The 24,365-nt window shown below is 34.5% G+C and overlaps 1 protein-coding gene across 1 annotated transcript in view; it reads left to right on the plus strand.

Moving 5' to 3' along the window:
• The window catches only part of SGCZ (sarcoglycan, zeta), a 228,687-nt gene that overhangs the window by 167,936 nt on the left and 36,386 nt on the right, over nucleotides 1–24,365 (plus strand). Inside the window, exon 4 of the mRNA XM_010570056.1 lies at nucleotides 10,414–10,536. Coding sequence (XP_010568358.1) covers nucleotides 10,414–10,536 — 123 coding nt within the window. The remainder of the gene's footprint in view (nucleotides 1–10,413; nucleotides 10,537–24,365) is intronic.

The raw sequence follows: 24,365 nt of genomic DNA on the forward strand, positions 1-24,365 counted from the left end.
CATAATAGTTAGTAAAAAAGGTCACAGGGTAAAATCAGGAAGAGAAAAGGTAAGGAACCGTTAGCTGACATGAATGTATTTCACTTTATTCAGTTTCAGTTCCTGTCCAGTTCACCTGAGAATGATAAAGCAGGCAGCAGATAGGTGCTTACACTATTAACAATTATTTTAGCAAGTACACGGATGAGAGATAAGGTCTTAAATGATGCAGACAGGTCAAACACCAGATCTGGTTTTAAGAAAAGAAAAAAGCAACGTTGTAAAGATGTACAGATAAGTGATTTTCAGTAGAATTTCTAGTAAATTTTTAACAGATTCAATAGAAAAATCAGATAAAAGTCTGACCTAAAGGAAATATATAATGATAAATAGAAACAGTTTTAGAGAGGAGTGAATGACCTTATGATCTGCAAGTTGTTGTATTTCCCAAGGAGAAATGCAACACTCCTGGTTTGTCTTTGAGTTTCATCTATGTAATGAAGAAATTTCATACTCCCCTTACTCTCTTGTGCATGCTCTTGCTATTTAATTTGAATGTGCTGTTCATTAAGCACAGCATGTAGTCAGGTATCTCATACAATGTATTGTTCTTTTTTTAACTCTTGTTTCTTTTCAGTGGAATACACTGTAAATAATATACTTCAGTTACTTAGTAGGCAACTTTGAATTTTCATAAAACATGTAGTGGCCAAACAGCGTAACAGTAATGTTATAACCTAACTCACCTAACAAAGACAATGGAAACTTTCCCACTGATTTTGTATGGGAATGTAATGCACAGACTGCTTCCGTAAGCGTCAGCTTCTGAAAGGTATATGATCATCTTTGTAAATTATTTCAGTTATAAAAACAAATTGCATCACAGAAAGCTAAAAATTCCAGGGTTGAGAATAATGCTGAAAACTTGGAAAACTCTCTTAGGATTCAGTGCTATTCAGGTTGCATTCATCATGAGGAAGAAAAATTGATAAACTTTGTATTCCCATTCAGAGTCTGGAGTACTCAAAAATACATTAGTTACAATTAATTCATTTGCATGAGCTGGACATCTGAACTTGTCAGTGAAAGCTAAGTTGATAAAGGCAGCTATAAGAAGAATTTAACGTAGTGTAGCTATTTACTGATGTCACAAAGAAAGATTCCTGGACAATACAGGAAAACAACTGTAAGAAAGATAATGCAATAAGGTTGGTCATAAAAAATAATATATATTTATGTATAATTTACTCTATTATTTACTTCATATTTAAATATATTTCATTTAATAATTCAATTTTAAATGTAGCCATTTCTATATATTGTTATTTATTTATATATTTATATTATATATTATTTATATATGTTTATAATACATTTATAGTATTATGAGAAAAATCAGTCAGATAGCTGAAGCCATAAACTTCAGTTCAACTATCTAGCTCATGTTTTGAATAAACTAGACTTAATGAGATTATAAATAGAGCAAAACATACAGTCTGAAGTCTTACACACACAATTGGGTGCCTGGCATATCTTCCTTTGGCTTGCTTAGCTCTCTTATCTAAGGACCAATATAAGTGATTATTATAGCTAAAGTTACAACCTGTCAGCTGAGCCACAGGAGCAGACAATGCACATGCTTTTAGCCATTACAGAAGCAAAATAAATGTGTTAACTTAAAAGCTCAAGCAACCTTCAAGAAGCACATTTTACTTTCATTCATCCATGCGTATTGCTCATAGCTGATGAAACCTATGGACAGATCTATCAGATAAGACTAAAGGTCTCTTTAGCCATGTAATTTCTGAAAGTCTCCAATACAAAATACCACATGATAGGGATAGTAGGAGGAAAAGCACAGGTTTACTCTTGTGCAGTTGTGGCCTTGCATAGAAGTACCAGGGAGAGTGTTGCCTGCTGCAACTTTTATACAACTTTCATACATATTTTCGTACTTGGGTTCCACCATCAAGATGCACCAGGAAGGCAGACTGAGGGAAAAATGTATTCTATCCATTGCAAAGATGACAGACAATATTTTAGGTGTGTCTTTTCATGAAGTTCCTGGAAGTAAAATCTGGCTGGGATGGCAGAATTTTCCTGTGAGCTTCCATTTGACCAAGTCCTAAACCTGTAATATCACTAATCTTTTATGGATACCAGTGGGTCTGTAGATCATGAAGAAGGAAGAGACATGCTACCACCATACCTGTTGTCTGATTCAGATGGTTGTACTTCTTTTTTTTTTATATATATGTATTTCTCTTATATAAATGTGTGGCTTATCCCTATGCTAATAATTTATGTTGACAGTTGGTATTATTCACTGTAGTCTGATGCTACAAAAGGTAACAAATATGTGCACTGCTTCTTCTGGCCCAGCACTTGCTCCAGTTTTCCTTGTCTGAATATGTAATCATTCAGACCAGGAAACCTCGAAGGTGGCCCTCTCCTAAAAGTAGTACCTTTCTGACATCTCCATAGCATGACCATCAACTATTGACAGACCCAGCTGGGGGAGGGGGGTGTGTGTGTGTGCATGTTAACTGCTACTTTCACCGTTTTTTGATATAACAAAGATGGTCCCTTCCCCTCCTCAGCAAACAGAACACAGAATATGTTCTGATTGCCATGAATGTTTGCTTGTGTAGATGTCTTGCTCTCAGCTGAAAGCTCTCTTTATTCAAATTCCTCAATGCTTCTATTCAGCTGGTATGAGTCCTTCATTTGCATTATTGCATTTGCATTCACTGAAAAATGAGACCTCTGGTGGCCAAAATAATATAATATCTAACATTCCTATGTATATTAATAAAATTTTATCTAGGTGTATATTTCACAAATATTGATTTTAGACCCAGCTGGGGGTTGAAAGTTTATGAAAAATGCTTTATCTCTTTTATCTCCAATCTCAGAAGCATCAACACATTCTCATAAAAGTAACTTTCTTTGTCATCCAAAAATACCCTGCATTTAATGAATGTTTAAATAACCAATTTTTCATTGAAGAATCAGAAGACAGTACATTGAATTTCACTGTGTTTTGCATTTACAAAGATCACAAATTCATCGTAATTCCCTTTGAATTCTAGGCCCTATATTTAATTTAAAGTGGTTGATTTCTTATCTATCTTTGTCTGAATTTGCTGTCTGCCAGGTGGACATGGAAGATGATTTAGAAACCAGACACAACTGCTAGTGTTCATCTACATCTGATATAAGCACACAAAAGAGAAAAAATATAACTACTTGTGTCTTCAGTATTGTTGATAGTTACTATTCCTCCTGCATCTCAGTTTCAACATATGTTTCAGTAAGTTGAGAATGAATGGAAATGCATTGTAAATGGCTGGAAACAGACCAGAAGACAAATCAAAGCAAATGTTAGCTTCACCCTGGTTTTAATGTTTGTGTTACTTTCATTGTTGTTGATAGGAGTGGGAGCGGAGCACTTTACTGCCAAGAAAGAAAGAACATATGATCTTCTTAATACACAGGGTTAAAGTCCCACACATATTTTGAGTGCTAAATGAGTAATGAGCAGTATTAGATATTCTTAAAAATCTAAAAACTAAGTCTAAAGAAATGCTTGGGTGGAAACTGTTGCAGTTAGGGAAATTATGACTTCTAGTTTGTCTGGTCTCAATAGTAATGACTTTCTACATCACTTCTTGTGTTCACAAGTATCATACAAGCATTATTAACTATTATATCATTTTATGGAAAATTGGAAGGGAGAAGAACATTGTGGAAAATACTCAGGAAAAGGACAGACCTCAAACCTGAATATCCTTTCCCACAGCAAAAACCATGGTACAGTGCATTATAAAGTAAAATATGCATAACCACAGAATTAGTTGAGAAGAGGTTCAATCTGCTGGTAGGGTAAACCTGAACTGGCCAGCAAGCTGTAATGACTGTACATGTTCTCTAAACAGTGAAAAAAACCACTATATGCTACCCAGGATGAGCAGCAATTTCCACAGCAATAAGCTTTGTAGTAATGCCAAAAAAAACCCCCCACCCAAACTACGTGTGCGCTCTTATCACATACAGAAAATTTGATCTCATCTCTTAATAACAACCATCAACAGTTTATCATCAACACTTGTATCGTGTGATTACAGTATCAAGATTTTTACCTGATCAGCATTAAACTGTGTTTGGTAAATGGAGCGTTTACCCTTCCATCCTTGAAATTGTATCTTTATAGTCATATCTAAACCTTGGAAGATTGGTGAGTTCTTGGTGGTATTTATTATAATTCCAAGTAGTGGTTATAGTTTGTTTTCCTGAATAATAATAAAGTAGTATAAGGCATCACTGACTTTAAAAAGCAAAATGTTACAAGCATACATTTTTCATGGTTGTTATTTTGGTATTAATAAGTAAGTCAAGCTAGACACTGTACAAATTCAAAATAGACACAGTTCTTGTCTTGAAATTTAATCTCTGTTAGTATTAATCTGGGTTACAGTACTATAATTTTCTGTATCCATATTGTATGTACTGCCCAACATTTTCATTTAACACATCTTCACTATAGCTAAAATGAATAATTTTATGCTTTGTACCATTTTTAACATAGCTGGTTTAATGATAGTTTTGATTATGCAACTGCTGTGCAACAAGGATGTGTTATAAACCATCATGTACGAGGTATGGGTGAATATGAATTGTACATTTTTCACCTATATACTTTAAATTAATGGAATTTCAAAGAAACTTAGTGATTTAATTCAGTATTATACAACTGAATTTATAAGTAAAATATTTTCCTGGACACAAGATGACAAGAGAGTTTGCCATGGACATCCCTTGATCCTGATTAAAGCTATTAAGAAGCTGACTGCATCTCTAGGATGAAGTAGGTTAGGAGTATAGGATAAAGTAGCACAGCTAGAAAGCTTTTCACATAGCCATGTGTTTGGTAGAAATTACCTTTCCAAACAGAATTTGGAAGATAGATTTTCTTGCATGCTTCTCTGGGTGAAGTATGCAGTATTCAAGTGGATATGATTTGCTGAAAATAAGCATAGTGGATAGTGTGATTGCTCTACAACTTTGAGCTAAAAATTTCCAAAGATTTGTTTTGTTCATGCATGGTATTCTAAAAGGTGATTCTGTCATCATTTTTGTTAGTAGTACTATTAAAGATTCAGACATTTTATGAGACATGTATGTTTGTAGAGTGTTTCTGGAACACAGCAATTTGCATTACACTAAGAAGATAATTCACTAATACATTGCACATACAACTGCTTACTCTTATTTCAACTGGGAAATGAAAATGTAATGAAACAGAATTCCATTTTGATAGCGTTCATTACTCTGTAGGCAGTTTAACTTTTCAAAACCATTTTCATAACATTCACATCTGATTCTACGTCAAAGAGACAAACTTAACATGTATTATGTTTTGTGAGTAATCTCTCAAGTGGCTTGAATACACTAACCACTGTTTCAGCAATAAGTGAGTAATACCAAGTGATGCAGTGTTAAGTACCAAGTGCAACAGAAAGTAAAAGCCCATTTCTTTTAGCAGAAAAAAGTAGTGTTGTATCCTGTAACGATATTTTGGACTAGGTGAATTCTAGGTGTACTTTTATACAATGAGATGCTGAAGAAGCACAAATGCTGAGCATTTAAAATATATGCATTTCTTTGTAGAAGCTCCAGATCATTGTTCTGTAAGTCATTCTTCATGAAAAGCTAAAGGGCAGTTATTGAAACATGGGCTGTCACTTGCAGTGATAGATAATGAGTAAGAATGTGGCAGGTCTTTTTTGTCTTTGATTTCTCTCACTTTTTCTGTTAAACCCTTTTCTTTACAGAACTAACAACTTTCATGTGTGTAAATTAGCAGCATCACAGTACTTTATAAAGCCACATACTTTTAGGTAGCTAAGCAATCACAAGCTCTTAAACAAAGATGAAACTAGTTAGTATTAAGTTATTAAGTTTCCTGACCTGTAACTATGGTTGCAGGACAAGGACAGGTCCAACTTTTCGTCCTTTTTCGGCTTTGCTTTCCTGTCCCTCTTGGATGCTGCTGCTGTTGTCAGGCAGGCAGCACACAGTCGTGGACTCCTTGCTTTGCAACCCATCAATGTTAAAAAGCAAGTCTCCTGGACCATGACAATAAACGCTGGTTGTATTGTTTTTTTTTTTTTTTCTAATCAGTTGAGTGGAGTGTTTTGTTTTTCATAGAATCATAGAATAGTTTGGGTTGGAAGGGAACTTTAAAGGTCATCTAGTACACACACACACACACACACACACCTCCCATAAGCAGGGACATCTTCAACTAGATCAGGTTGCTCAGAGCCCTGTTCAACCTGACCTTGAAGGCTTCCAGGGATGGGGCATCTACCACCTCTCTGGGAAACCTGTTCCAGTGTTTCACTACCATCATCATAAAAAATTTCTTCCTTGCCTCTAGTCTGAATCTACCTTCTTCTAGTTTAAAACCATTACCCCTAGTCTTATTGCAACAGGCCCTTTGTTATGTTCTCATTACCTGTCTCCATAAAGGAGCACGGTGTTTTTACAAACAGTTCTTCAGACAGTGCTTCACAAAAAGCAGAATATGCTAAGTCTACCTGGGTTTATTACCAGTTATAGCACAAATATCCTGACTGACCTTTTTCTAGATGTTGTAGGAGGGATTTTCAGCATTTTGTCCTCAGATTGTTTCCCCAAAACTTGGCAGAAGTATGCTTTCTGACTGTTGAAGTGAGACTCAAGGGCTCTCCCTCCTCCTCCTTGCTGCAATTTCCCTCCAAAGGAAATGCAGGCACTCCAGCAGGGTGCCTGACAGGCACACCAGTCCAGGTGATGCCACACCAGTCCAGCATGTATGGGAGGACCAGATGCTAAGCACCACGAATGCACTTACTGGTAGGAACTGTTGTCAGTTTAGGGACTGGTGGTACCCTTGTCTTGTGCAACATCTTTTTGTTCTGCAAAATTGGGGAAATAAGAATACCGTGCTTTGTATATAGTGGTGTTTAAAGACTTTAAACTGAGTGATCTTCTTGATTAATGTGATAGTCTGTCAAGTGCTATATTTGATAATATGTTCTGGTATGCAAGAGTTTCACATAGAATATTATGGTAGTTGTTAAGCAACCTGAAACCATGAGCTGATTGTTTTAAAATACAATTCGTATTTCTTGTTAACTGAAATTTACTTCTGCAACAGAATTCTTACCTATGCTTTCCAATAATGATTCCAAATGCAGCCCTCATGAAGTGTAATACATACTATTCTAAGAGCTATCTTAGAAAAGAATGAAATTTACAAAATTATTGAAAACTAGACCTGTGCAGAAAATTAATATACAATTCCAGAAGGGCTTTGAGATTTTGAAATCAGACTTGTGACTAAAACAGGAAAAATGATTGCTTCCAATTTTTCCTCAAAGGAATGTATTTTACGTCAATTTTAATACAGTTTTCATAAATTTAGCATTAAATTAATGCCTTTTAATTGTATGCCTTTTAAGTATTTCAAAATGAAGAACAAACATTTCCAAGCCAAAAGTAAACACTATTCCAAAAGTGTATCAAAATAGAATGTTTTGATAGCATCAGATTTTTTTTCAATTCTCAAAAAAAATTTCAACAGAAGCAGTAAGAAAATATATGTCAATGAATAAAAGATAAACATTGTAAAAGGCTTATGTCAAATGTAAATGGTTTCTCTGTTTAGCATAGTAAGGCTATTTGATTTTGAACCTTTCAGTGTACAATCTTAGTAGGGCAACCCAAACACCTTAGTAACAGGCTTGGTTTTTTTCCCCTCCAGAGAACACAGTGGCAAAATATCAATGGCACGATTGGTCTTCCAACTGTAATGAAATGGTTAAATAGCAGCATGCATCCTTATTTAAAATATGAAGCTACCACTTATTTTGTCATCAATAATTTTACCAATGACTTTGATGTTATCTCTGGCATCTTCCTTCAAACCACAAAGTTTCTGGAAGCACTCATATTCAACAAGTAAACATTGATCTCTTTAGCCTCTACAGGTCTTCCCATTCAGAACCATGAGAAGCATTCTAGAATAAACACTTTTGTGCAGTGCTATCTAAAGAGGATTACACCTTGGTTTTGCTATTGTGAACAGTGCTTGTTCATGACTATCATATATCATTTTGAGCATTGAATCATGGCTGTGTGTAAATTATCAGTGGGTCATATAATCTTCAAAAGTAATCTATAAAAGGTCATCTATAATTCCTGCAAGTATTTTAAACCAGTCTACAATTTATTATATTTTCTCCCTCTTCCAAATGAATTAAATAGTAATATTATCTGGTTTATTACAGTTCTTACAGTAATCTGAGTTATGTGGTCATCCCAATTTCATGGAGTAACTGGATATAGTCAACAACAGTATGATTTATTTTGCAATGGAACTGTTTTACAAAACAACATAGAAGCTTAACATATTTGCAAACTAAGAAGTAAAATTGAAAAAAATGATAAATTGACCTTCTAATTTCCTTTTATGTTTCTGCCTCTGGACAGATACACAACAGTCTGTTGAACTCACCGGAGGCCTGATAATGCCTAGATCTCACTGGGTTTCATAAAACAAGCATTCATATAACAAATAAATATAAATAAGTATTTAACAGCTTTTTAAAAAGATATCTTTACCTATGGTGGTGCAAAAGAACGGAGTATCCTTCCCAACTGTATTCCTAGCATGCATTCCTAGCTAAACGCAAGCATTTTAAACAAATAATTCAGATGTGCCTGGGGCAACACTGTCAGGGACACCACCACTGACCTTTAGAAAGTATTTAAGAGTAATGGATAAATTCAGTAAGACAGCTATGTGTGAATATATATTGTGATTACATCTATCCTGATGGACAATTAGACTTTGTTGTACTTTTTATTAGTGAGCATCCTGGAATGTTTTTGAGATGTAGCATTTATCCCATGGCTAACATTAGGTTATCTGAAATCTGTCCTGTCTGTCTTTACAAAAATGTAGTATTTTTCAAAACAAACCCAACAACCTGATTATCACCTTTAAAATAAAGTTCAATTGTACCGAAAGAGGGAGAAAATACCATTTTACACTTTTACAACAGAATAAACATGTCTAACTTCAAGAAAATGAGGCATCACAAGTATTATTATAATTCCTTTTCATTTTCTTTTTACATTAATGAATTAAAAATAACCAGAAATTTTTCCAGTACAATTGTAAGTTCATCTGAAAGTAAGAGGAAGTGTTGTTTTGATTTTATAGCTGCTTCTGCAAATTAAGGCCTGTTATGGCAATTCCTTATCCAAAATTAGTTATCACAGTTGTTATATTTCTTCTTATATATTTTGATAATGTGCATTTGCATATTAAACTGAAAACTTCCACATTACGGAAGCAGGTGGTTTTTTACAAACATGTAAGCCAGATTGATAAATTGAAACGTCATACATGGATTTCTTTGCCCATAAAGCCTTCTCCATAATTTTTACCCATACAGAATTATGTGTCATTCCAGGTGTATATTAGAAATCTAATTAGAGATCAATGAGAAAATTGTCGGATAATTATTCCCTGAAATCTTGTAATTTGCCTTCCAGCTGGTTGTGCTATATGCATTTCATTGTTTTTCAACAGCATTTTCAGAACTAAAGTTTTGCTTTCACTTATTAATAAAATAAAATAAACATTTTCAGAAACAATTTAGCAGACAAAAAACTGAAGAATAAGGATAAGACCTGTAAATTGAAAAGCATAGTAAATTTAACAGAGTTTTGGTATCTGCAAATTTTTTTATTGCACTGTTAGATGCAATTCCATAGGTCTGTTTGATTTTAGAATTATTTTAGGGTTTTGGAGCTTCGAGACATTTGGGAGCTTTGTTTCATAGAATATAAGATAAATTGTGATAGCTCAGCTCATCTTTTTTGTTTGTTTTGTTAGGTGGGGGTTTTTTGTTATTCCACTGTTCAAGTTTGCAGTAGAACTGAATGAAAAATACCTTCTTCTGCTGTGTTGATTTGTTGGTCTTTATGGAATAGGCTCATATGTTATCTTTTTTCCCATTGGCAAGAAACTGCAATTTAAGCTGAGCAAACCCGAGAAAGCTTTGTCTGAACTGGCATTTCAAGATCTCAGAGTTTAAGTACATTATAAATTCTTGTGTTGACTTCCACACATGGCACTGAAATAGATGTTTTCATAGTTACTTCAAATTCTATCCTGATAGGCAGTAGTGAAGTAGTTACTCTGTAAATTAATTTGACCATATTTTATAATACAAATTACCTACCAGGCTTACCAAAAGCCAAATATTTTATAAAATCCTCATGTATTCAATATGTTTTGGATATTCCACATATGCTGATGACTACTTTTATTCTTACAAAATATCTTAGCTGAAACATTCACTTCCTTGATTTCAGGAGCTGATGCTGTGGAGGCCCTGTGTAAGAGATTTGAAGTGAGGGCAAGTGAAGGTGGAAAAGTATTGTTTTCTGCAGATGAAGATGAGATTGTCATTGGAGCCGACAGACTGAAAGTAACAGGTAAGGTAATAATAAGGTTTCGAACTGGATGTAAACTTTTGGAGGTTTTGGTTTGGTTGGTTGGTTGGTTATTTTTTTAATACCTGTAGTAATAATTAAGCTGTCAGTCTTCTACAAAATTTTCATCCACTGGAGAGGAAGAAGTCTTCTCATCATCAGTGATTGCTTGACCAACCAAAAGACATTGCACACAATTCCTCTAAAGGCAGATTTGAATTTAAACTCTGCAGGACCAACTATGGTACAAATCACCCTTACCACAGTGATTTGGCTTTTATAGGTTACCATTAAGCATTGTTTTGTGGTACCTATGCCATTTGTTTAGGTAATGCCTCTTCACAATGATAAAAACTATTGTTATATGCTATGACCTTTGTTTTTTCTGTATCCAAAGTACCAAGTCTAATTTCCATGTGAATTAAGGGTATGTACGCTGCTTTACTTTAGGAGGCTCAGCTGAAGTGTAGTAAGTAGAAACTTTGTCTTGAACATTTGTTCAATAAAATAAGAAAAATAATTCTAATTGGCATTTACTGTCATAATTACATATATGTATATATTAGTAACTAATTTAATATTAGAAATGTGTGAGCTTATGAAAAAAAAAAAAACAAACCAAACCAAAACAAAACAAAAAAAACCCAAAACAAATGGATACCTAAGTTTGTTTTAGATGAATGCTTTAATTTGGACTGCTTAATAAAATCTTACCTGAACTTAGGTTGGACTTGAGCTATCCACTCATAATCGAGAATAAGATTCAAAACTTGAATTGCTTCACCAGTCAGGGGTGTTTAGCTTTAGGTTAGTCTATATCTGGGGATGCCTGCTTTACAGAGTTTGAAATCAACCTACTAGTTTGAAAGTTCAATTGTGTAGAAAGTATAAGATGGTTCTAGTTTATGATTATTGTGATAAGATATCCCTTTCTGGTCTGTAAAATGTAAGAAATGCATTATCAGCAACTTTAAACCTTTTAAAAAGAAATATTAGGTAGTTCTACTTCTGTGTAATGCCAGATATAGCATTAACATAGATCCAGGAAGTCCAGAGTCAACCTATGACTGACCTTTCTTCATAAGCCTCAAGATGGTTGCTTGGCAGTATATGTGGGATAACTTTTCTTCCTCTTTCATTCCTATCTGACCTCTGTCCATCTTCTCCAGCCAAGCAATCTTTTTTAATACTGCTAAGCCAAAAGAAAAGGCTTTTGCAAGCAGGCAGTTTAGTGATGTTGCAGTATCCAATATAATCCACTACATTGTGTTGGTTTACCACATGTGGGGTTAGGAGAGGGAGACATCAGTGTTTTTTTGAGTCAGCAGCAATTCTTCATAGATAGTAGTTGTACAAGAGTTTTACCATAGTAAAACCTAAGACAATAACTGGAATAACTCATGAAGAAAAAAGACAATGATACTGAATCCTGCTAAGGTTCAAACTTGTTCAGAATATTAAATACTGAGAAAGTTAATCTTAAACATACAATCCACACAGGAGATTTCAAAGTATCTATCATAAGCTAAAAAATAAACCATCTTACAAATGGCACTGAGGATTATATTTCCTGTCATTAAGAAATGCAATCATAAGTGTAGATGTCATGGTAATTTTTTTTAATCAGACTTCAAAAGCAAAGCACTGCTCAACTGTCTTCAACTTCAAAGTGGCTTGAGTTCCCACAGCACCTGTTGACATTAGTGGCATAGAAAGTAGAACAACTAATGAAAAATTTATTCAGTGATGCTTAGCATGGGATATAAGATTGTTCCTTGTGAAAAGAACAGGTTTTCCTCCTTAATTTGAGAAATACACTTGACTGCATGTGTATTTATATTAAGTTCCCCCGCCCAAATTAAAAAAAAAAAAAAAGAAGAAAAAAAAAAAGAGTAAAGGCTGGGAAAACCTAAGTTAATGCTGAGTTTCAGGGATTACTGTATACCTGTTGATTCCTACCAGAGAATCTTACTACTGGAGTTGTTTGTACAGGTATCTGATTTTCCTTCTGTGGCTAAAATGAAAAATAAACAACAGTTAGGTTTGAATTTTCAAATAAATTCTTTTACTGAACTAGAAAAATTATTTTAGGGTTAAAACAATAAAAACATTGACTTTACTTGCGTACACACACACAAAAAGAAAGCTCTAAGCAGCATTTAAATATCATAAAGAAAATATGCATATTGGAGGATTTATCAGGTTCTAAGTGTTGCCATTTACATCATGAAGTTAAATACAAATTGTGTTCCGTTAAACAGCCTAATGTCCAACATTTTGGGCAATTTCTTCAGAAAAAAATTTTAAGGTGTTTTGTAATTGTAAGTTGAAAAAATAATTTGCTTTTAAAAAACACTTGAAAAATATTTTCTTCTTTTGTGTTTATTCAAAAGTATTTTAATGAATTTGGGATCATTCTGTTTAATCTCTGGATAATCATCTTGTCTTGAAATCAGGTTTCATTAGTAAACTATCTTATAATGAGGCTATAAAAGGCTAGTTTCAAAATTTTATGCTTTAAATCCCTAGGGCCCACTTTAGATTAACCCTTCCGTCATCTTGTTAGAGAAGAAAATATTATCCCACAGAATTAAGGTATTAGATTTCTAAATGAATGAGCATTTCTGAAAGGCTTAGACAGAATAACCTCATATACAAATTTCTGTATCCCTAAAAGGCTTTTTGCAGCTAAATACTAATCTGCAGCCAAATAATAAAGCTATAATGAAACATCTCTGCTTTACTGTTGACTTCAGTCTAAAGCTGAAATTATTTAGCATAGATTTCCCAATGGAGACTAAAAGTTGTATGATCCATGCAAACTCAAGAAAAGTATTTAAAAAAAAAATCTCCAGAAGGGTAAGAAAAAAAAAATCCTATCTTTGTGGAAAAATAAAATAACAAAATCTTTCTTTCATATAGTAGCTCTTTGAATTCTGTCCAAAGATTGTGTGATACCTTTAAATTCTTCAGCAAACACATGAAAGGTGATGAGTCCCAGTGAGTTGCATCAATCAGATTGCATTACTCTATATGGCATGATATGACTGATGAAACCTGGCAAGGCATCATAATGTCAAACATCAATCAGAAATTTTTTTTAGTGTATTTTCTCAAGCCTGTGTTTTGATAATCATGGTGCCTTAGGGTGAATAGAGGAAAGGAGTTATGGAAGAACAGAGAAAACAAAAAATGAATATCAAAAAGCAAAAATAAACTGCACTTATTTGGAGATTAAACTCTCACATGTAGTTATTTAAGTGGGGTACCACAATGAAAACCTGATTTTATTTTCTTGCTTAGCTGTCAACAGTGTCTCTTTGGAAACACTTCACTGTGAATGGGTCCAATAATTGATGCATTTTGGTAATTAATTTTCTAAAGCATGCCCATATCATGGGCAGTTATAAACCACTATGACAATGTGGGATTTATTTTATATGATTTTTTTCTCAGTTCAAAAGAATGCTTTTGTAATGCACAGCTTTAAAAAGCAATCTATCATAAGGCAGTATAAGAAATTCTTGATTAATAAAAACTTGAAAGATTAAGTTTCCAGCTTCTCATTGATTATTTTTGTAGCATTTTCATTTGTAAATTTTTATATAGGCAGCCTATTCCTGGGAGAAAGGTATAGTAGAAACATGCTAGTAATCCAGATATCAATATATTTCGCAGATAAGAAAATATGGAGTCAGAAGTAGTACTTTTTCTTTTAGAGATATTGCAGCTATATATTTCCCTTTTAAGGGTCTCTCACTTTAAAATTAGGCAGTTGGCTGATTTAATTTAGACTTCTTACTCTTTCTTCCATCGTTACTTTTGCTTTTTCTTTTAACTGTGTTAGCTCTTTTCTACGGTATCATTCAAGGAAAGAATAAAAAAGATTCAACCTTTGCTTTGTGCCCCTTTGCACAGGGACGTCTCTTACCACCAAGTTTAATATGTATCACAGAGCTTTGTAGGGAGGGAAGAGAAAGGCATGATGAAGTAAACATATTGCTGAAGAGCTGGGAAAAAAGCACAAATAAGGAGCTAAGCTGCTTCTGGTGGGCTCACAGATTCCTTTCTGCACATGGTTAAACCTTTCTCCATCCCTTATATTCACCCTATCCCAATGAATGGACCACATCTATAGCATCATGGAGTCTTCTTCACTCCTCCTGCAGTTACAGAGCAAGAGTATCTGTTTGACTTTTACTTCTGTTATTTAAATCTTAATATGAAGTTTTCTGCACTATGCTTTTACTTCATATCTCTTTTAATTGCAATACCATCTCTCTAAGATATTCTTGTAGCAGAACTTGAAAACACTGTATTGGTCACACTTGGTGAGAGTACAAACATATATCATGACTCTGCTTTATCCTGCCAGAGTACTTTTGAGAAAACAGATTAAGAAGGCCTAGCTTAATATACATTTTTCTAAGACACAGCTATGAAAGATGGTTGTACTTCTTTCTATAGAAATTTACTCTTTTTTCTTAATCCAAACTTGTAGTTAGCAGCTGTATAAGAAGTACTAAGCAAACTGGAGGCTGTCTAGTTATATTCAGAGGAAAACTACTTATTTTGGACAATGTAACAGGTTTTTTTCTCCTCTGACTTTTGAGGTGGTTTGCTCAGTTAAGGGTAAAACCACATTATCAGAAACTTCTCTTTTCCATTAAACTTACAATGTTTTACTCAAATTATACAAACATTTTGCTTTTTTGAAAAGTATTTCTTTCTGACTTTTGAAGGAGAAGAGACTGCAATTTAATTCTCATATTGCCTCCTACATGTTCTTCTGATCTATATAATTCTTTCAGACTTAGCTATAGTGTTCTTTATTTAACCATAGTTTTGTCTCTAACCCTTCTTCCAAGACCCATAAAAACAATAGCATAACTTGATTTGTTACAGGTTTAGGTACCACCTTCTAAAGCAGTTGTACTTGCACATGTGACTTTTTTATTAATCACGTTTATAAAAGGCAAAGCAAAAATGGATTCGCAAATTAAACCACATAGGTTTTCTATCAGAAGCCATTGCTGTTCTGCAGTCAAATCCAATTATGTTTTCTAGATGCAGCAAATAAGCTGAAGCACTTTTTCTAAATAACCCAGTCTAGATTGTTTAGAAAATATTACTCACCTTTATGGAGAACTAATTTATTTTGTTTCCTATTACTTTCTTAACTGCTGGCTTATTTTCTTTCATCTCTTATTGCTGCATGTCTGAGTGGTATCTGTTTTAGCACAGGACCTGAACTCCTTTCTGGATAAAACAGAATTTTGTTATAATGATAAATAATATGTTAACAGTAATATTTTCACTCTGAAAATAAGTAAGAAGCTAATTAAAAGCTTGTCAGTTAATGTTTTACCAAGGTTTCAGTAATAGCTCTATAGAGTTCGACTGATTGCATAATTTATTGAAACACAAAACTTTTCAGATATATGGAGCTCCATGTCTGTATTTTGTGAGCTGATATAATTAGTTGAAGATCACTTTGTTTCCGTATTTCAAACATAATAATAGATATCATCGTGGGAATTGCAATTGTAATAAGGCTTGCACATAGTTGCTAGCAGTAGTAGGAGAAAAAAAAAAGAAGAGGCATAAAAACATTGCAGACCGTTATGACTTGCGATGAGCCTTCTTCCTTGTCGAATAGCAAAGTTATGTAGAAAGACAGAAGTCAGAGGACAGGAGTTAGCATACTTCAGTTTTAATGGAAACTTTCTCACGTTTGTAGCAGGACATGTGTAGGTCAAATCTACTTTGACACCAGAACAGTGTTAGGGAAAAATCTGTGAAGGGCTGCAAGTATCTTTTTCGTTACATTAAAGTATATGCTTATAGTGGGTTCAGTATGGGTTTGATCAGAGCCATTTACTTCACTAGATGAAAGATGAGAGCCTTGATGTATCAAGGAAACTTCAGAAGATACCTACATACTTATATTCTAATAATATTCTAACAATATCCAGAATTAACCTGCAGAGGAGTGCATCAGTACCTACGTTTGATTTTAAGATTAATCTGTAGGACTGTGAGTCTGCAGGTCATTGAAATATAGAAAGGTCTTCCAGAGTAGTTAAAAGGAAATGATCAAGTAGAAATATGGCTTATGGCTATAAAAAGAAAATATGACAGAAATATGAGGAAATATATGTGAATTGCAAATTAGGTTGGAAAAGTAGAAATAAAATATTTATATAACAAGTACTGAAGTGTAGAAAAATAAATGATTATTTGATGTATGTTTTTATTACAGTAGGTGTATATCTAGTGCCTTCAGAAGCTGAATAGGAATTTCAGTATGAATGGGAAAGAAGATCTTGGATTTGCCACATTCAGTTGGTGGATTGTCATTCAGGACAGATGGAGTTTGGAGAGTGGAGTGGCACAAGATGAAGGGAAGCACTTAATCACTTTAAGCTGGCTTACACAGCCAAATTATGTGACCACAGTAAAACTACTGTATTTGATGTTATAATAAAAAGATAAACCTTTAAGAAGATAATGCCAGACTCTCAGTACTCTGAACACTGAATGAACCAGAATTCTTTTATCATCATCTGTCAGTAACAAAAATGCATTACATATATAGAATTTCTGTGTTTCCTCAGTAATGACTACATTAATATGTACCCTAAAATGTACTGGAATAATAAGGTTTCTGATAAGCTTATTTAGATCTCAAGGAAGCACTTAATGTCCAGATTTGTCCGTATGAGAACTCTGATTGAAAGATAATATTATTGCAGAAGTCTAACCTCTTGGCAACAGAGCAACCTGTCAGAGCATTACTCTTGAGGTACAACTATAGAGCTGATTACAAGCAGATATACGTGAGCCCCAAGCTGTCTATGAACTGGAAGTTTTATAGGCAGGCTAAAAGTGGTGAGACTAAATAAATAAGTTTCTTATCCAGGAGATTGCACAAATAGATTTATATCTTCTAGTTAAGGGTAGAATGCATCCAGCTAGCTCAGATTACAACTGTGTATACTTACATCAGCCTGCAGGTGACTATGTAGATTGTTGGGGGATGACATTGTCCTAAGGATAATAACAGTTTGTTTGCAAAAGAAAGATTTTGATTTTTGGCACTTAAACAAAAACATGCCAAAGAACAGAATGATTGGTCTCAGGAATGTATGTAAATAGAAAGAAGCTTGATAAAAGAAGTTTCTCTGAAAAAGCAGACAAACATGCAAGCAGTTCTGCCAGCCCAGGAAAACATGTTCAATTTCCTACAGCATTTCCACTGAACAATACTCAACAATGCTGTTTATAGACAGACATAGAAGGAGTGAGCATATAGTCAGGCAGGAGAAAGGAAAAGGAAGGAAAAAAAACCCAGCAAAATGACACTCTTTTGATGTTTAGGTAGAGGAAAATCATCCTCTACCTACAGAGTCAACCTTTCTGTAATCCATGCTTTCTGAATGCCTCTCCTTCCATATTCAGCTTTTTATTTCTTCTTTTTTCAGGATAACATCAGTTCTAAGAGCAGACAGATTTCAATCCTTTCCTCTCCTTCTGGGCAGTAATCTATTTAATTCTATTAAATAGGGCTTATGTTTTTGAGCTGATTCTGTACTTGTCTGAGCTCTTCCTTTGCAGAACACAACCAGTCCAGAGACTGATTCTAACTTCCAGATTGAATCTGGTTTTTGGGTTAAATCTTTGACACCAAGATTAAGATATTGGATATCTGTGACCAATGTTAGAATGAATATTTTGGGGAAAAACTGCCAATATCTACATCATATTCCCAGTCATATTCCACATTCCCTGTTGAAGGACTGTGCAGACTCCAGAGATGCAATTTAAAGTAGTTCTAGTTTTGAAGAGTCTGAATTGCATGATACCAGGCAAATCCACGTGGCCTTTGTAAGGGTCAAAGCCTGGTGGAAAATTGCCCCATTATTAGTAAGCTGAGATAACTCTTAAATCAAACCAAACCAGCTTGTTTGGAAAACACACACTAAACATTCAGAAGGTTTTGATGCAGGAAGTGGATATGAATTGGGTTCGGATTTTGTAGTAAAATTCTAATTCTTAAAACCTGAGCTAAGCCTGTGACTCACATGCCCTCAGGCTCTGGTAGTTTCGAAAATGCACATTTAAATTACAGCAGTCAGACCCATCTCTATTTTTAAGATATAGCTACTCACAGGAGGGAAAGGTGAATCATAAAGGCATTCCCATTTTCTTTTTTTGCCTTAAAGTACTTGCTTGTGAGTTATTTCTGCCTGGAAACAAAATTCTGTTGTTGGAGATAAGGGTCAGGCTGCAAAGCATGGTAGGATTTAGGTTCAATGAAAAGCTTATTTGGCTCCAAATACTCATCCTGTAATGATGACACTACAGGCCAAAAATATCTTGCTTTGTCCTGGAAAAGTATTCTCATTAGATGCTAGAAAATGAGATCATTTGGATTTGAATTTGTAAAGCCTTCAGAATAGGAGGAATACTATTAAATTTATAAGAACTATTGCAGGCATCTGACTTTTCCCAAACAATATACAGATGTACCTCTTAGTGTGAGCCATGTAATACATGTCAGAACTGCACTTTGTTTTCTCTGAATCCTATCTGAAACCACTACAAAGTGGCTTTTTTTTTTAATCCAATCTTAAGGCAAATTTTTCACCCAAATTTCAGTACAAGCTAATGTATTTAGTAGCTGTAAACTGCATGGTGAAATTATACAAGAGTATGTCATGACATACATCACACTTTCAAAACTTATGTGAATGAACGGGAAGATATTGACTCTAAATTTTAGGTAGGAATCAGCAGAAAGAATAAATACAGAAATCTTCACAGGGAGGTACTATTTGAGTCCATGACAGTCACAGTTTGAAACAAAGCTTTACTGAGAGGAAAAGTTAGCAGATTTCCACCAGTAACATCTCAGACTTCACTATTATCTGTAGATCTGTTTATAAAGCAGGTATGCCGTCAAAGCTGTGAAGAAATTATATTCAAATAATTTCTGCTCTGCAATACATCTCAAAGCTTATTCACAGCTGACTCCTATAAGCTAGGAATAATTTCACCCACAGGAAGCAACCCTAGAAAAAAAATTGTATCACCCATGAAAATATGGCCTTTGGCCTTCAATCTACGTTGTGAATTTAAATTCCTATCCTCATTGTGGCTAATGACGAGTTTACATTTCACAGTGTCTGACAGCATTAAATTCACCACACCGAAACACAAACATAATAAGTCATCATTTGGCTCTAGAAAAATATCATCAATGTGTATAGGCCTTTGTATTTGAATTAAAAGGTATAACAATGTGGCTTTGCTCAAGGTTCAGAAAGTACAGAAGTGTGTACATGTGTATGAAGATTAAGAAGTGTAGATAGAAATGTATAACAATTCAGAATGGGTAATGTAAATTCCAGAAGGAAGACTGGCAAAAATCAACATATATTCTATAAAAGAAATTAATTAGATGTGGTAAGAATCATCTCATAAAAAGAGAAGGAAGTAAAGAACCTCAACATCCAGGCAGAAATGGATGCATCTGAAGAATGTACAACTGCTCTGAGATTCAAAATGCAAATGGATTTATACTTCATGGGTACTGATGAAAGAGCAAAGAACCTGTGTGGTAATGTTGACCACCAAACCAAAAAGATTATACAGATGAAGCTTTTTATAAACAAAAAGAATCATCTAATGCACAGGGCCTGGTGACAGCATTTGGAATGTTTGGGGGCTTCTTGTTTCCTTTAACTACAGAAACAGACTTCTGTTAGGAGAAAAAGTGATCAAGATTGTACAAAAGATTTATAGATTATAAGGATGGCACGCTGTTGAAAAAGTAATATAAGGAGCGTTGCTGATCAGTGGGGAGGAATTGAGAATGTGAAGGTGGAATGAAATCTGAGAGAGGGCAACTACCATGTAATGACAACATCCCCTGTTTGAAAGTTACAGGGAAAGACAACAGCAAAGCAAAAATCAAATTGACTTCCAGAGGCCAATTTTAAAACCTCTGAGAATTCCTAAGGTGCACTGAAGTCCTCAGAAAAAGAGTTAGGAAACATTTTGCATCAGAAGCTGAAGAGCATTATGTGATGCAAGAAAGTCAGACATGAAGCTAGAATGTGTAAACAGGAGTAGAGCCTGCAGATCTTCTAGCCTGTTCAACATTGGCAAGGTCCTCTCCAAAGTGCTTAGTCCAGTTTGGTGTACCATTGTTCAGTAAACAACCCGATAGAATCCAGAGCCATGAGATTAATTAGCTGTCCAGAAGCATGATCTCAGGGAAGAGAGAAAAAGATGGTGCTGTTCAGCTTGAAGAAAAAATTATCAAAGGGAATATGATATCAGTCTTGAGGCCTTGAGAAACAGCCTGTTGAAAAACAAGGGATGCTCTCTGTAAGTTAAAAAAGAAAAACAAGACTTTTTAAATGGAAAGAATAGTGAAACACTGGAATAGTTTGGCTGTAGAGCATGTAGAATTACCTTTTGTTCTGCAGAACAAATTATACCAACATCTGTTGAAGATGAGCTGGTTGATCCTGATTTGGTTTTGAACTTAATGATCACAGCAAGGAATGAGCCTTAGAGGAGATCAGATATTTTTTCTTTTTATCTCTAGTCACAAGCAAAATAATATAAATTCAATAAAATTTATTCTTTCTAACCTTAGGAGTAATGTCCTACTCTTTGAAGCTGTCACTGTTATAGGCAGGCACATTTCTTATAAGTTTGTGCTTGTTTAAAAGAAGACTTGTCTATATTAATTTTATTTTAAAGGTTGCATGTAGCTGTATTATTCACATATAATTGTTTATTATGTTAAATAATTTTAAGTGTTTCATATTATTTATTATTGCATTTTAATACTTTATGACTAACTAATATTTGGGGCTTTTTTGAGCTTTTATTTATCAGAACAATCAGTCACTACAGGAACCATGCCTCACACTTGAACTTATACCAAAAATTATAAAAAGTTTCTTTACATAAAAACCAAAAATATTTTTGTTGGAGAATCATTTAAAGTGGATAAATGTAATGTGCATATTATTTACTAAGACCTCATAGAAAATGTGAAATTAGAAGATTATATGAGGTTTTTCTGTAAAACACTTAGCAAGATTAGATGAAGATTGCAGATAATTTAACAAGGTCAGTTATGTTTCAGTAATGTCTAGAAGGTTCCAGTATAACAATATGCTGTTGTTGTTCTACATGCAACACTGATAGGAGAATCAGAATTCTGGCAGAAATTTACAGCAGAAGATTCTTACTAACGTGTTAGATACAGACCTCTTCATTGTAGTTTTATTTGTATTCTTTAAGGGGTTTTTTAGCTATAATACTGTGTTTAAGAATGAAAAAAAACAGTTGGGTAGCATGACCAAAAAAGACATCAGTATATGCATTTGCACGTAGCTCTCCATTTGTATCTCTAACTAACTAACAACTCACGAAACCTATCAATTGCAAAACTCTCATTTTGACTTTTGCATAAAAGTGTTTCTGTTCAAGCTAAGTGTAAACTTCTTTTTTTCTCTTTTACAAAGTAAAAGAAAAACAGCAGGAAATAATTGTATTCATTTTTTAAGATTTTCCTTTTCATTAAACAGAGGAACACTGAAGCCTCTCTGTGAATCCCTAGCAAGTCATAGCACAATGGGGCATTACGAGAGAGGTGGAATATCCTTCAGCTATAGAAGGAAGGGCATGCATCCCCAATCAAGGTCCAGCAAGTAGTGTTTGTACTGCCATAGAACCAGCACCTACTTTCTTGGCTTTCTCTCCTGCCTTTCAGCATGTGCTTTCAGAGACAGGCAAGCTATTTACCAGCTCTACTGTCTGCGCTTCATGTACGCTTAACACCTTTGCTCTGACTTGTTCCAGGGAAGTCCTTCAGAGTTCTCATCCCTTCTGCATGGCTGTTGACCTGTCACAGGTTGACCATTTCTGTCAACCAGTGACTGGTCAACAGCTTTATTTCTTTACCACATGAATACTTTTGTTTCTTGTGAGACCTGTCATTAAGATGAGCACAAGTCTTTCGGATAGAGCAGAACTTCATTACGTACTACCACTCCTATTCAAAATTCTTCCATCTACCAGCCAAATCAGTTTTTCCCAGCAGGCACTTCTCCAAGGGGAAGCCTCCTTTTTCTGAGACCCGATCATCAGACAAGAATCTCAAGGTAAGTCTGAATAGTGTATGGGGATGCAAACAAGTTTTCCCCTTACCTGAAATCTAACTAAACACAATCTACCCTGAATGGTCTTGAAACTGCTAATTGCACTGGTGTGGACCCGAGTCTGACTGAATTTCCCTTTATTCTCAGCAGCTATGTGATACTGTCTTTATGCCTAGTCAGGTATTCCTGGTGTAGAAACACATCCTCCATAGATGATCTTCTCCTACTTTGTCCTCTCTTGTAATCAATCCTTAAAGCTTTTCAAATGGGCTTCCCAGATCACAACAAGCATCCTTCTTGGTGAATGCCTCTCAATTTATTCAGACCTCAGCTAGTCTCTTTCTTTCAGGAATTAATTTCTTTCTTCCTCTTACCTCTTTCTTAGACTTTAATTCCTAAATTTGGGTGTCACCTGGTCATTTAGGTCCAGGTAAATTGAACGCAACAGGGACAGTAATATTATAGTCATAGGACTGATCTAAGGGCCCCTGACAGCCTAGCCTCTCCAAATGCACAAATATCACCAGACTCAGACAAGCTTCTAAAAATAGAACTAATACATTTTTTAAAAAATTGTGTTAAGCAGTTCCACTGTAGAAATGGGTGACTTTCCAGCTGTGAAACATCTGTGAACAAATTGCGTTTCTCTTGTATTTAATTGTTTGAATTTCAGTAAATAATTTGTGATGATGATTTGATCATGATTACTTTTTTGTGACTTGTTAGGATTTGAAATCCAAGCTCTTTTGACATAAGAACTATATTTGTTTCATTATTGGATAAACTTAATCCTTAGAATTTAGTTGCCTGTGCAAAACTTGTAATTAAAATGCCAAGATTTATTTTGCCATACTCATTTTCAAAGCATTATGATAGCAAACATACTTGTCAGTAAATACATTCTATAGAAAATTTACTGAAAGCAAATATAAAGCAGATCATGATGCTTCTCCATCCTTGCCAGCCCCCATGAACTGGAACTAGTGCCCTGGAGCTTGAAATCAGCGTAAGGTTTGCCTTTTAATTGTGCAGAAGCAAGAACGAGCCCTGAATGAATAAACTAAATTGTTGCTTAAGTTCTCCAAAGTTTTTTAAAAGCAGCTAAGAAATATATAGATTGTTACAATATACCTATTTCTCACCCATGGTTTGTCATTTTAGTTGCCTCATTGGTTTGAGCACTTTTACATTTTTCAGAGCTACATTGCCCAACCTTTGGGTTTGAATTTGCAAGACCAATAGCTAAGCTATCTGGCAGTAATCTTACATTTAAATGTGTGCTTGAATTTTGGTCCTCTGAGTTGTACCATTGAAGCTAAAGCATACAATGAGGAACTTTGCAAGACTGGAGTAATAAATAGTTCTGAGGATCTTGGACAATTGCTGATATTTTATTGAATCACTTTGTTTTCCTTCTGCGCTAATTAGTATCCCCATTTATTAATTTATAAATAATTTAGCAAGGACCTCTTCCTATTTTGTGTTTAAATTCCTTGGGGAAAAATTATCTTTTCACTTTCCTTCTCTGCTTTTCAATTAATCTACTTTTCACTAGCGTATACTTTATGCTTGATACATTTCTAAAAGTCATTCTCATTAGTTTCATCGTCATTTCTAATTTTTATTATTTTTTCCAAAAGTGTTAAA

Source organism: Haliaeetus leucocephalus, unplaced genomic scaffold, assembly GCF_000737465.1.
Source record: "Haliaeetus leucocephalus isolate CR32 unplaced genomic scaffold, Haliaeetus_leucocephalus-4.0 Scaffold284, whole genome shotgun sequence".
NCBI lineage: Eukaryota > Metazoa > Chordata > Aves > Accipitriformes > Accipitridae > Haliaeetus > Haliaeetus leucocephalus.